At 56.5% G+C, this 14,297-nt stretch overlaps 4 protein-coding genes across 4 annotated transcripts; all 4 read left to right on the top strand.

Moving 5' to 3' along the window:
- Positions 1–1,073: 1,073 nt before the first annotated feature.
- On the top strand, positions 1,074–6,923 carry JKF63_04804 (uncharacterized protein; the record flags this gene model as incomplete). The annotated part of the gene is made up of 1 exon (XM_067900778.1): positions 1,074–6,923. One exon carries the CDS (start codon positions 1,074–1,076, stop codon positions 6,921–6,923), a length of 5,850 nt encoding a protein of 1,949 aa, XP_067756978.1.
- Positions 6,924–7,698: 775 nt separating this feature from the next.
- Positions 7,699–8,094, top strand: JKF63_04805 (uncharacterized protein; the record flags this gene model as incomplete). Its single annotated transcript, XM_067900779.1, has 1 exon — positions 7,699–8,094. The coding sequence occupies one exon, from the start codon at positions 7,699–7,701 to the stop codon at positions 8,092–8,094; it is 396 nt and encodes a 131-aa protein (XP_067756979.1).
- Positions 8,095–8,989: 895 nt separating this feature from the next.
- Positions 8,990–10,192, top strand: JKF63_04806 (uncharacterized protein; the record flags this gene model as incomplete). Its single annotated transcript, XM_067900780.1, has 1 exon — positions 8,990–10,192. One exon carries the CDS (start codon positions 8,990–8,992, stop codon positions 10,190–10,192), a length of 1,203 nt encoding a protein of 400 aa, XP_067756980.1.
- A 2,206-nt stretch (positions 10,193–12,398) lies between these two features.
- Positions 12,399–13,355, top strand: JKF63_04807 (uncharacterized protein; the record flags this gene model as incomplete). Its single annotated transcript, XM_067900781.1, has 1 exon — positions 12,399–13,355. The coding sequence occupies one exon, from the start codon at positions 12,399–12,401 to the stop codon at positions 13,353–13,355; it is 957 nt and encodes a 318-aa protein (XP_067756981.1).
- Between the last annotated feature and the right edge of the window lie 942 nt (positions 13,356–14,297).

Genomic DNA, 14,297 nt, shown 5'->3' on the forward strand with positions numbered 1-14,297 from the left:
ATTGCCTTGTCTTCCAGCGATCACTTTCTAACGTTGTGTTCTCCTCCTCTGGTATGGCGTGTGTGTGTGTGTGACTTTGATTGGATTTCTCACCATCTCCGTACGATGGTCTGTTTTTCCTACTCATCTCACCCACCCCCGCCTCCTGTTTTTTTTTTTTGGGGGGGGGCTCCCTCTGCTGCGTACAGTTTTTTTTTTTTGATGGTTGGCGTAGTGGTTGACGTGTTGATTCCCGCTGTGTGTGCATGTGTGTGTGTTTGTGTGTGTTTCCCAGGACAACTTCGCGCACACCTTCGGTAGTTCAGTGAACCCTGGAAGCGTGGGTGAAGACGTTTGGTCTGAAGGGGGGGGGGAGGGGAGGGAAGTTGGAGACAGAAAAAAATAAAGATTTGCGCGTGATTGTACGGCATCTCCGCCCCATCTGCATCGCCCCCACATAACACACCACACCACACACCACCTCTCAGGTGACGAAGTCGGGTCGGCGAAGGAAGCTGTATATCAGCAACCATTGCACCAGATGTTCGCTTCCCACCCTCACCCACCACTTTCTCTCTCTCCGTGTGTGTGTGTGTGTGTGTGTGTGTGTCTAGGACGACATTCCGGGCTTTGGGAGAGGGGTTGTCTCACTGTATGCGGTGAGGGCGGAATCACGACCGAAAAATATTTTGATGCATCTCACCTCGTCTCGCCCCCTCCCTCCACCTTTACCTCTATCCTTCCCTTCCGCGTCTCTCGCTCTCGTTTTCCTCTGTTCTTAAAGCGAATCAGAAGCACCACACAAGTGGTGCCGCCACCGTCACTGTGCCAGCAGAATCCAAGACACAGCGTGGTGCTGCGAACTGCCCCCCCCCCCCCCCCCTCCTGCCTGATACACATGTAGTTTCATTTGGGGGGAGGGGAAAGATACGCTGACAACAAAATTCCGATACTCGGCATTGGGTGTAGACCAACCGCGTGGTCGCACTCGCACGCCCCCCCCCTCCCCTCCTCATCCTCTCCACTCCCCTCTTCAAGGCCAGCAGGCACACACACACACACGCACGCTCGCTCGCACTCACCACCGATCAGCAATGCGCCGCGAGGAGAATGAGCGCATGTTCGGGACTGCACTCGCAAATGAGTTTCAGTGGCGCAATCTGTACTTGAAAGAGTTCGGCTGCTGCACGTACCCACCGCCAATGCCAAAAGACCCATGCACCACCGCCGAAGGAGTCTTTCCGCAGCGACGGCAGGTGATACTCCTCCAGCAAGAAAGCAGCAGCAGCAACAGCAGCAACAACAACAGCGAAGGTGCCGATAGCCAAGACGATAGTAATGACTACGATGACACGTCGACAGAAGGAAGCGATATGGTCGACTTCGCTCCAGGGCAACCTGGCGCGATTTTCTACGAATTTCCTCTCAATGACGTTGATAACGATAAAAGCAATCCGAGAAGGCACCAGTCCCAGAACGGCCACCTGAGTGATGCGGAGGCCCTCTGCCGTCCCAGCTCCCGTGGCGCTCGCACGACGGCGGATCAGTTTTTCAGTCTCGACATGTCCTTTTCTGTCGAAAAGAATGAAACCGAAGTGCAGCCCTTCCAGCATTCTCGTCATCGCAGCGGACAACGACGGGCTGGCCACGGAACGATGTTGCGTAAGGACGACTTCTTCGACGCCAACGACATCTTCTCAGCGAAGTTCTTCAGTTTCCTCTGGACAGCAAAGGACAGCGACGACTACAACAACGAGCAAAACACAGTCGACTCGCACATGGTCGAACATCAAAGCCAAAGCTCGGTAGTGCAAGATTCTGTCAACCTGCCGGCCCCAAGGCGTGCCTTGTACGGCGGCCGCCGCAGCGACGCCAACCACCTCACACTCTCGCGGGCCGGCTTCTCAACACTGCTGAGCAGCGCCTTCAGGGTGAATCCACACGACTTACCACAGGCGGTGCTGCAACTTCACCACCAGTCATGGGCACTGCTGATGGATAACCGCCTTATGGCCTGGGTGCACCGCGAAGCCGCCGAGCACTGTCAGCGCGCCACGGTGCTGCGGCAACGTCTACTCGACATCATCGCGAACGGTCCTACTACGGTTGACGGCATCGCATTCACCTTCTCTGACGATACCAGTACGTCACTGCTGCTGCCACAGGAAGATACACTGCAAAGGACCCTGGAGAGCTTCTCTCCTTTCTTCGTCGTGGTGGCGCCGCCGGCAGCGGTGCAGCGGTCGAGGGATCATATTCAGGCAGCGCGACACGCACAGACTCGCTCTACAAATAGACAACAAGTCTCTGCCAACCCCGCGGCTGACCTCACAGGCCTTCCACTGTTGAGCCAATATGGCTCATGGAAGGAGGCCTACGAGCATCGCCGTCGATGGGACAAGTCACCCTTTTCTTTCTTTCTTATACACGATGTCAGCTACAACTACGCGCAAATAACAGCCTTCTTTGTGGAGCTGCAGCTGCTCTACACACATACTCATCATCACGCACGGCACTGCTTGGAGGCGAGACGGGCGCCAGTGCCTCTTCAAAACGTGGGCCGTCAAGTAGCCAACTTGGGGATCGCCAGCCGCGCCACAGCGGAGCAAAGCGACTTGTGTCCCCTCCTGTTTATGGAAGAAATGACGGAGGACATTATCCTTGCCTACGAACAAAGCCCCGCCCACACAACGCTGCCGATGCTCCGACGTGTGCTAGACTTTCTGACAGATGCGGCTCTGGACGCCCCGACGGCGTACCGCTTCATCAGCCGCGAGGCTCTCCGGCGCCAACACCAGTTTGAGGTGCCAGGCGTAACCATGACGCGGCCATTGCCAACCTCGACAGCGGATCCGGCGCTCCCCGTTGATGATTCTACTCCGGGGACGTCGGCAGAAGCGGCTTCTGACACAGCACAGGATACAGAGAGCGATGCTGCTACAGCAAGTGATGAGCCTGAAAGCTGCAGCATTGGCATTTCGGGGGTGACAGATGGCGTGCCCGCAAAGGACAAACCCTCCGGCACCAGGGACGACGACATCCCAGTGAATAAACCTCACATCGAGCCGAAGCGTGTCACAGAGGATGCCATCAATTCGCTCTTTGAAATTGCCTACTGGTTTGTGGATGCGACAACGGCGAACGCCAAGGTGCCACTGGACTCGACCTCTCTCGCAGGCGTGACCGCCGGAGCCCGTGGTGCGCCTTCATCGATGTATCAAGCTCCTAACTCGGATGAGTCGCAGTCGACTCTGTCACGCTACAGCAGTCGTCCCCCACCAGCTGAGGCAAATGGCCCCTCGGCGTCGCCGATACCACAATCGCAGCAATACTTGCCTGGCCGCGTACAGCTCCACCATCCTGTCGGGTCTCTTGCAGAGGCAGTGGCGCGGCTCGAGTCTTACCGGAACCCGTTTAAGCCACGCGACGATAGACCTGTCTGTGTCGGCCGAAAGAGGCGGCAGGGTGACGCGAGGGCTCGCCGTGGCAGCGGTGCTCTGAAAAAGTTCACGTCTTCGAATTTGCCGGCTGCGCCGCTCTCAAGCACCTTCACAGGCTTCATTAGCCCTTTAGTAATTCTCACCACCTACCTTCGCTTGCACGGTGGCACATGGCTGAAGCAGCTCTGCCGCCACGTGTTCGAGCTGTTGCGCAAGCCTGGTGTTCTGCTTTATGTCAACACTCTTGAGCTTGACGCCACATGGGCATCCCTGCTCTCTCCGCCTCCGCAGCCAACACTAGATGCACCCAAACAGGCTGACGCTGTAGGGATGCGAGGACGCCAATACCGGCCTCCCTCCGTAATATCTGTGCCACCAACTTCGAGTGCTGTCGTTGATGCAGAGACGATGCGGAGCGACTTCTTCTACGGGCTCGCTTGTCTGGAAGACCTTATTTGTCAAGACATTCTGTATGCCTTGAATTACTTCCTCGGGTCCCTGTACGGCAAGCGGGCCCTGTCAGCGCGACTCCCGCAAGGAATCTCTCTTCTGCTCACTCAGTTTGTGTCTACCATGCACCTGTACATGCTTGAGAGCGTCGGCGTCACTCGCGCGGCTGTGTTTGCCGACAACACTCGGAGTGGGTCCACACGGCCCGGTGGTCGTGCTCACTCAGTGCTTCGAGGTGTAAACGCGGCAGACGAAACGCCGACACGCATTGTCAAGGAGTGCCTGGGGGTGTGCAAGCAGCGCTACCACGCTAGCCTGCGCCGATGCGGCGGCGCCAGTGAGCCGGGCAAATCCCATGTGTCCGCTTTTCGCGGTGCTGACGGCTCTATGAAGAGCCTTGGGAGCAGCGCCACCGCCGAGGATTCTGCGCCGACTGCCGCTGCCTCGTTGCCACGCCTCCTGCAGACCATTGAGCAGCACCGCCTCTCGAAATTTATTCTGTTCGACTGCTGGATTCTGCCTGCCCTCAACAACGCAGTGTCGCTTGGGTACCTGGCCCCCGACTCACCCATGCACCTTCGCTGGAACGTCGATGCGCTCGCACGTTATCTTAAGATTCTGGTACACGCCCCCTTCGTCGAAGAGGACAAGAAGAGCTTTGGCAGTCTTTCCTCACACCCACTGAAGTCCACTGGGAAGGGCAGCCGCAATGACCAGCGTAGCAAAGACAGTGGTGACAGTAAAGAAGACCGCAGCGCCGACAAGCGGCCTACACGCAGCAAAGTTGGCAACCGGGGCAGTCAGGGCAGTGCTAGGCGTCCAACAATACTAACGCTGCCGCCGTTCGTTACAGGCATCTATGATGTTGTCACTGGCTCCCTAGTGCGCATGCAGACTTCAGTGCCCGTGGCTGCCGGCGCCGCCGCAAGGTTCGAGCGTCCCAACGCTATGCACACACTAGCGCAGAACCCGGCGACCACTGAAGCCCCTCCAACGACACTGAACTCATCGCCGTCGACGCTGACGAGTCCTGTAATGAGCACAGTGGTGAACGGCGAATCGGTGGACGGTGAGACACTCTCAATGGCATACGATGTAGAGAACAGCACAAGCTTCTCGATAAAGTCACGCACCCCATCCGGTCAGTCGAAGGGGACGCTGGAGGCCACGGCCCTTCCACCCAGTCTCCCTGCAACGTACGAGGCACAATCTCAAACAACGCAGCTCCAAAGCTCCGGATTATGCGAGGTTTCTCAGCACCAGATAAGTCTCACGGCAAGAGCCAAGACGACTGTGGCACCACGATCAGCGGCCTCCTCCCGCTTACTTTCCGTTGAAGGAGACATGGCCAAGGAGATGCTGTCATCCGACCTGCATCGCGCTACGGACAGAAATTCCCACTCACCCAAGGACTCTCAGGACGGTCACGGCGTTTCGTTGCCCAAGCCACCACGCAACATCTCCGACAAGATTGTCAGTGCCATTACCCAGCCGTCCCTTGCCTCCCAGCTTGGGTCAACGCCGTCAACAGATTACAGCCAGAACTTTCCCAGCAGCTCCGATGCCAGCAACGGTGTCACGGTGACACTGACACACCCGTACGTGGTGATGGATGATGCTGAGTGGGTGGACATGTCCCCGGTGCTACAGAGCCTCAACGACAGCATCGGCCTGAGCAACTGCAACCGCAGCATCGATGGGACGTTGGACGATGAGGCCAATAAATCGTGGTCAACACCGCGCCTGCCTAAAGTGGGGGGGCGTGGGGGGATAACCTGGTCTAGCAGCGCAGCGACCAGGGCGCTTGGAGCAGCGGGTCAATTACAGCAAGCGAACGGGATCGACCTCCCGACATTTGACTCCGACGACAGTGATTTACCTGCATTGCGGATGCTGAACGCCTTTGCATACACGGCCTGCACGGACGACAGCGACCACCTCTTGGTTTGCGAATACGAAGTTCTCCCGTCCATTGCTGCCGGGTGCATCGACAAGCTCTACGAGTTTGCCACTGATCGGCACCCAATGGTTGCCCACGCACTGCAGAAGGGAGTCTTTGACTTCGCCTACGACGAGTGTAACAGTATGCCGCGGGGGCTAACGTCCCTGTACACGGCATGCATGAACGGGGTGCTGCTGCATCCCCGCACCGCCTCCCATGTGCTAAAAAACGTCATGGAAAACAATGAGCGTTTTTCTCGCACACTACTGAAGCCGGTGACTGACACCACCGTGCTCGACCTCCTTGGAAGCCTCGCCACCCATTCAGGTGACACGCCCATGGTGGACGTTAACGCCGTTGTGCCCTTGATCCACTCCCTGGCTCCCTCCCGCGCGGCCGCTAGGGGTACAGGCAGACGACCACAAACAAATGTGGACACCTCGAATGGTGGCACGATACTGCCGCCTATTGGCGCAAAGCCCGCCGCCGGGGTCTCGACGAGCGCCATTGTTGCCCGTCGCTGGGAACGAGAGTCTCGCCGGCTGTTGCGGGAATTCGTGTTCCTGACCACCGGCAATGACAACAGCGGGCCGCTGCAGCCGCTCGTGCCAGGGCTTCGGCGACCAATAGGACCACCCCACCCGGCTCAGATTATTCGTGCAGGCGCAGCCCGCATCATGGAGGACACTGGCAATAGAACACCGATGGTGTTTGACCCTTGGTGGCGTGCTATGGTGGTTGCACTCTGCGTGAAGGCCTTCAACGTCTTCGCCGAGTGTAGCAGTGACCAGGCCGCGTCGTTTGAGGAGATCCGGCACAGGCAGATGGAAGACTCGAAGCGCCTTCACCGGTACACCAGCGCTCATTTTGTCTCGACAGAGGGCCGCGAAACGTGCAGGAGAGACTCATCGGCGGGGGGTGCGTCACACCATAGGCCGAGTTTCCTGAGGCCAGGCAGCAGCAGTGCCATGAACTCGATGCTCGGTCCACCGCAGAATCCCAAGCGAAAGTTGAAGCGAAAGAAAACGAAGTCGGGTGCCGGCAGAAAGTCAAAGTCACCCGGTATGAGGGCGAAGAAATGGCAAAAAGCCTCCGCCGCCACCGCCTTGTAATCCGGAAAAAAAATAAGAATCAGCGGCGGCACCGGGGGGAGGGGGCGCGGGTGGAGCCCAAACTCTCTCTCCCCATCCCCCCCCCCCCCCATCGCCAGCACCCTGTTGGTGTCCCCCTTTCGATTGCCTTATGGTATATGTAAAGTAAAAACACGCAAACACAAAGAGTTGCGTTGCTCTAGTATCGCTTTCGCTTGACTGCACACACACACACACACACGCACCAAAAAGAACGATTAAAGGTCATGAAAACATGCTGTTGGTCAAAGGGCCCGCATACACAAAGAAAACAGAAATCCTCCTGTGCGGCAGCATCTTTACGCCGAGGAGTAAAAGGGGGAGCGGATCATTTGCAGTGTTCTTCAGACCAGCTCAGAGGCAGCGCTTGAACGTTGGCTTCCATATAGGGAGTCCGTACACCAGGGGGGTACCCCCCTTTTTCTTCCCCAGTTAAACTGTATCTTGTCCCCTCCCTGGACTCCTTGTGCCGTTGTACTCCACCACCACCCCCCCTTTTTTTTGTGCCAGCGTTCCCGTTTCAGACACGCGTCTTTTATTGACTCACTCCCTCATGCGGGTATCCCGAAGACTCTAGAGGGGAAAGAGGGGAGGGAGAGGGGAGTTGAAGAACGTGATGGAGCCTACCACGCGGTCTAGTCCTTTCTCCTATGCACTCTCTACGGTGCCTGAGAATACGCGGTACTCCTACAGACACACAGACACGCACACAACGGGAACGAGTTAAATGGGGGACTCCTCTTTGCCTTGGCATCCAATGTACACCGAAAAGGATGCATTGCTAAGCTGCGACTCCGGCCCGCCGACCTCATCGTCCTGCTGCCTTTCATCGGTGCCTTCTCTCACCCACCCCGCACTCCTCCACAGACGAGGCCTTGATGCACCTCCGTTGCCATGGCAACACTTTCCGAAGCCTGAGCCACACAGGGTGGAACAAAAAACAAGATCTAGTCGTTCCTTTTCCAACACTAGTGGGTTGGTTGGGCAGCTCCTGACTCTCTTGAGAGCCTCCGAGTACGACGTTTACCACGTTCAATGTGTTGCAACGGAGGCCATGGCGAGTCTGCAGGTCGTACGCCTGCATCTCATCGAGTGTACGTTGAACGCCACCGTCGTGCTCGAGGAGGCGCGTGCACCGCGGGAGGGCTGCTAACGTTGGTGTAAAACACCCTCGACTTTTCCATCCGTGGTGTCGCCGCCGCCGCAGAGAACGGCAGCGGCGTTATTCGATATATATTACATCCCGCATACAGACCAAAGAGCGTTTCTGTTCATCGCAGCTACGCTGGGGGTTTTAGTGGTTTTTTCCCAGATTTGCTCGCGGCCTCCCGTGCGTGTGGGTGTGCAGGCTCTTGCTTCTAAAAGGGAATTCGCAACTCCAGAGTACAGTGACACCAGACCAAGCGCGACAGCCTCTTCTTTTTTTATACCCCGCAACAATGTTCCGCGCGTGTGTGGGATATGTTGTCTATGTGCGCGAGCAAAACAAAAAACGGGCCCAACAAAAAAAAAGAACGAACACAAAACACATATGAGAGAAGACACACATGTCGAAAGGACATCTTCTCGAAGGGTCTCAATTCTCGAATGAATGAATGAATGAATGAATGAGAGAGAGGGCAGGTGTATGTGTGTATCTCAATATCATCTGCGCCCGTCGCTCTGGACTCATCTCGTTTTGCACTACGGCTTCTCCTCGGTCCAGATTCTCTCTCTTTCCTTCCCATCTTCTCCTTGTTGACCTTCAGAGTCCATTCATCTGTATATTGTTTGTCTTTTTTTTTGTGCATCCCCACAGCAGCGCCCAAAGACAGATTATCTTTCGCCAGCGAAAAGAGAAAAGGGGGGCTGTTTTTGACGTCATCAACGTCCCCCCCTCCCCCTCTCCCTCCCCCTCTCCCCCCTCCCGCCTCCCCTCAATGTGATTTGACACGTACCTTTTTTTTGTATCTCTTTTTTATATCCACTTTTGATACACCACCTTCTTCGCCGTCATCTTCTGTCCACTCGTCCGCACACATACAGCGCGGTATTGTGAGCAATCAAGCATGTCTGACGCTCACCATGTGCTGGCGATGGCAACGTTTGCACACGGTGCCAAAGCCGAGCCATTTGGCGATTCTTTCATGATAACGCTGAGCTCAAAGGACCTGTGCGTGCAGCTGCTGTCTCGTGGTGCGGCACTCAACTCTGTCAAGGTGCGCAAACCACATGACCAAGCGACGACCGAGGAACGTGAAGAGTGGATTGATGTCTGCCTTGGTTACACGAACCCAGACGAGGCCCTCAGGGCAGACGCGGCGGTAGGCCACACCGTTGGTCGCTACGCCGGACGCATCGCCAATGGCGAGTTCAGGTTAAAAAATACGCCCTACACTCTGCCCAAAAACTGCGGTCCGCATACTCTCCATGGTGGCCCTGCCGGATTTCAGTACCAGGAATGGCGGTACCTCCTGTCGGACGGCGAGGACGAGACCGGCGTAGCGTTCCACCTTATCTCACCGCACATGGACCAGGGCTTCCCTGGCGAGGTGCATGTAACCGCTACCTACAGCATCATCAAATCCGCTACGGTGCCCACCCTCAAGTACGTCCTGCAAGCCTCGCTGGCAGATAACACGCCAGTGGACATGACGGTGATCAACATGACCAATCATGTGTACTGGAACTTGAACGGTGTTCCGCGACCAGCAACGGCGGACGCGCTAGCACCGCTGCCGCAAAGCATCACCAACCACTACCTGCAGATACACTCCAAGTACGTTGCGGTCACAGACGAATCGGGCATCCCGAGTGGTGACATGCGCCCTGTGGAGGACACCCCGCATGACTATTCCCAACTGCGCTGTGTTGCCGAGGGGATGGAGGCAACGAAAGAGGACGGCCGCGACAGCGGCGGCTACGACGACCCGGTAGCCCTTGAAAAGTGGGACTCGACCTTGCGGGAGGCAGCGCTGTTGTACAGTTCAGCCACCAAGCTCCGTATGCGGGTGTGCACCACGAACCCGGCCATCGTCGTCTACACGGCGAACCATCTGCCGGCCGACGCCTCTGGCGCCAAAGGGGAGCGCTTCCAGCGGCATGGTGCGATCTGCTTGGAGTGTCAGTACTTTCCGAATAGCCCAAACGTGGAGGCCTTCCCATCGACGGCATTGAAAAAGGGCGAAACATACGACGAGACGACGACGCACGAGTTCCAGTTCATGAAGGCGCACATAACACCAGAGGAGAAGCAGCAACACCATCACTAAGCCGCACCTTCCACCTGTGTGCGTGCGTACATTATTGTGAGCTCCGCAAGAGCCGATGCATGGCAGTCGGAGACCAGTGTGTGTGTGTGTGTGTGTGTGTGTGTGTATAGCTGTCCGACTACGCGAGATGGAAAAGGATAGCGATCCTCTGCGCCCCGCCTCTGCTCGCCACGTATTCTTGAGGGCATTTCTTGCCCTTTTCTGCCAACCGCGCGACCTGCCCCCACCGTGAGTGCGCTCGCCTCGTTTAGCTGTACTTGTACGATTTCCAATGGCACCCGCCACCCCCTCGCTTAGCCCTGCCATTGCACAGACGCCTCCACGGCGCATGGGAGATGCCCCCCCCCCCCCCGTTGCATGGCAGATACGGTTTTCCCCTTGGATTACTCCAGGGCTCAGTCATGGTGCAACACAGAGATTTGGGGAGGGGAGGGGGTGCGTGGTGGGATGTGCATATACACACACGTGACAACTCACTCCTTGCGCTGTGTGGGAGTGAAAGGGAACACATGAGCATCGAGATGTGGTGTGCATATTTTTTTTCGAGTTTGTGTGTGCGTATGCGGGGAGTGAAGGGGGGGGGGGAGGGGACCCCTGACGAGAATTACGCACCACATATTGGTGATCTAGTGTCTGTGCACCAAATCTGGTACTCCCACACACACACACACACACACACACTCCCACCCACCCTCCCTCCCTCCCTCTCACCATAGTGTCGAATATCTTACACAGAATTGTGCCCCCTTTCTTTGTCATCCACTATAAGTTCAGCTCCGGGCTCGGACACCTGACCTATAACAGCGGCCACATCGCACGGTGTGGAGTAGCCGTACGCACGACCGAACAGACCACTCTTCAGTCACCTCAATAAAGGCCCCGCCTCAAACCCTGCCCGGATAGACTGCCTAGGTCGCATCACAGTCGCGCCGACGGTGCCGGATGAGGAGATAAGTTCAGGTCATGCTGCCAGTACGTCTATTGTTGGAATGCCACAAACGTCTGTCTCCTATCGCAGTACACTCCGACACAATACGTTTCTAGGATTTGGACAGCCGACATTAGTGGGGCGGTGGAGGGGGGGCTATTGGGTGAAGGGGATACCTCCTGTTTGACTTCCCTACAAAGCGGGTAGTATACCACCGGCACCCCAAGCTGGAGAGAAGGGGAGGGGGGATTATCTCACAGGCGCACATCTCCTCTCGAGGGAAGGGACAGAGGATGCTTCGCTGTGGCCCACACATCCCTCACACCTGTGCGTGCGCGCGCGGGTGATTTTGTTTCCTTGGGCCGTGTGCAACGGGTCGCCCCCTTCTGGCTCACCTTCCGCCCTCTCTTTTTTTTCGCTCTGTGTGTTTTTCCTCTTGAATTCACCACCCCCTCCCTCTCGTGTTTGCCTGCCTTCACCGTCTCCAACCCTTCTGTAGTACTTGAGCTATCTTAAACTATGCGTTTCTGTGGACTCAATTCACGATGTGTGTGTGTGTGTGTGTTGCGATGCCTGACCTTTTATCTGCACTACCTGAACGGGAAAAACGAAAGAAAACGTGCCCACTGAATTTTTGGGGGGCGCTTGGTGGTGAGGGGAGGGGGGGGGGGGAGGGTAGCAGCGTCTGAATAAACGAAAGACGAGGGGGAGATACCCCCCCCTCCCCTTCTGCGCACGTATTCCCTCCCCCCCCCTCCCAGCTTCCCTGTTCGTCCACAAGAATGTCTAAGGCAACGTGTGCGGAAGCTCACCAGCTGTCGAAGTCGCGGGCGTGCTGAATGCGGTGGCACACCGCCAGTCTACACCTACGCTCAACACACCACGGGCGTTCGTGCCTCTCCACCATACCCCTCTTCTCACGCCTCGTCTCATTTTCCTCGTTGTTGTTGCTGCGTGCGAACGTGCTCTCACCAACCTTACTGTGACACGGTTTGCTCTCCATCTCTCCATCTCTCCGTGTTTCTTGTCGAACTCCGTCCTCATCACTGGGAAGATGTCACGGCACTTCTGGCGCCTGCGAAGTCTGCGCCAGTGAAGAAAGAGAGAGAAGAGAGGAGAAGAGAGGCCGAGTCGCGGCGGTGGGGGCGGTGGGGGGGATAAAGGGGAGCAAACCGTAGACCACGAGCAGCAGCAGATTACGCTTGATTCCCCACCCCCACCCCCGCTCGCCTTGACTTCGCACACGTACTGCACTCGTCCTCCTCTTCGACATCCATCATGAATATTGTCACCTCATATTTCCTTGTTCGGGGGTTGCCAGGAAGCCTGTCCTTGGCTGGAGACATTCTCGAGCACCAGCAAGCTCGCCAACGCGAGTACATGGAGTGTCTGCGATTCAATCAGTTACACCCGAGCGTCGCCTCCATTCACCTCATCGTCGAAGGCGCTGAGGCCTACAAGCATTTGCTGAAGCACGTTCTCTGCAACCCTGACTTCAACAGTGGATCAACATTGACAACGTCAACGCCGCGGAATCGTAGACGTCATGTCGCTCCGATTGTACCTCTGGTGCGGTCTGGCAGCAGTATGCCTTTTTATGCCGACTTCTTTGCCCACGCGAACCAGCTTCTCTCAAATCGCCTTACGATGGTGTGTAACGCAGATGTGTATCTCTCCACCGATCACTTCTCTTTAGCAGCAGTCGAAAATTTGTTTATCCAGTCCTGCGCAATACCATCACCACCACCACCACACACACTGCGTTGCAACGAAAAACAGGAATCAACGACGGGCGTAACAGATGAAAGAGAGGGGGTTACGCGGCCCGACTCTGGGGAGGCGTTGGGTAACCCTCTAGCGCTTGCACTCACACGCTACGAGAGTGACAACCTTCTCGACGCACCATTCCTGTACAACTACCGCGGCTCACACGACGCCTTTGTTTTTGTGCCACCGGTGCCGCAGTCATTTGTACGCCGTGTCACTCACCCACAGAACGCCTACAAGGCGGAGAACATCGTCTTGTACGAACTGCAGCGAAGCGGATACCTCACACTGAACCCAACCCTAGGCGATGGTGTGCGGATTGTTCACCACCACGCCTCCGATCTGCGGCAGTGGTTCCCCCCGGTAGACGAGTCGCGGTACGGCCGCGCACAACCGACCACGCTGGCACAGGCGGAGTCACGCATCCGCGAGGAAGTTTCTGTGCGGGGGTCGTTGGTGGCCGTCTGAATGAGGGCTGATATCTTCTGTGCACTCGTTGCCTACAAGGATGTGCTTGGGTGTCGCCGGTGCAATGTGATGCGCTCCCCCTCCCCCGCTCAAAGAAAAAAAAATGACACCTGCCAAATGTTTATCTAATTATTTTTTTTTTTTGGGCGGGGGGGCTGTTCATTCTGCTCAAACCGCTTTGGTGCGCCACACACTTCCATGGGGCTTTTTCAAACCAAAAGCAAAGCGACACCGAGCGCTCACTTTTTTTTTTGTGGTGCCTCTTGTTTTTTTTTTGTGTGTTGGTGGTTGCCCCCACATGTGAGTTGTGTGTACTTTTCCCTGATCACAGAAGAGGACATCTTTCTCCAGGATGGACAAGGTGGATATCACGTCGCCCTTTCCACCCTCGATTGGATCAAGTCGTGCTTTATTCACCCCTCCCCTCCCCTCCCCTGCCCTGCCCCCCCCCCCGACACGCACACACGAAGGCCAGTGTCGAAAAAAAAACCCTCCGAGTATCACACGCAACTGTCACCGAAACCGTCTCGCCTTTAGCGGGTGCGCTTTAGTATATCTTCATCGATATAAACTGAGCCTGGTGATGATGCTCAAAAGGAGCGGGGCGGGGCGGGGCGGGTACCGCTGCCGCTGTCGTGCAGCCTTTCTTTTGCGCATCTCTCTCCACCCACCAAACATCACCCCCACCTCTTTTTCTGCCTCGAGATTCTAATACCCATCATTCATAAAATCAGCCACAAACAACAGGCGCAAGTAACGCATCCGCCCTCTCCCTCTCCACTCGCGGCACTTGCTCATATTCACCCATAGCCCTTTTCGATCCTCTTGAATTTGTGGCTTCGAACGTGTCTGTCTGTTCGTTGATCTGTCTCTAGTGCCGCCCCCCCCCCTCCCCCCTCTCCTCTTCCCCCTACACACGCACACATACAAGGCTGAGGTGCA

Source organism: Porcisia hertigi, chromosome 23 (assembly GCF_017918235.1).
Source record: "Porcisia hertigi strain C119 chromosome 23, whole genome shotgun sequence".
NCBI lineage: Eukaryota > Euglenozoa > Kinetoplastea > Trypanosomatida > Trypanosomatidae > Porcisia > Porcisia hertigi.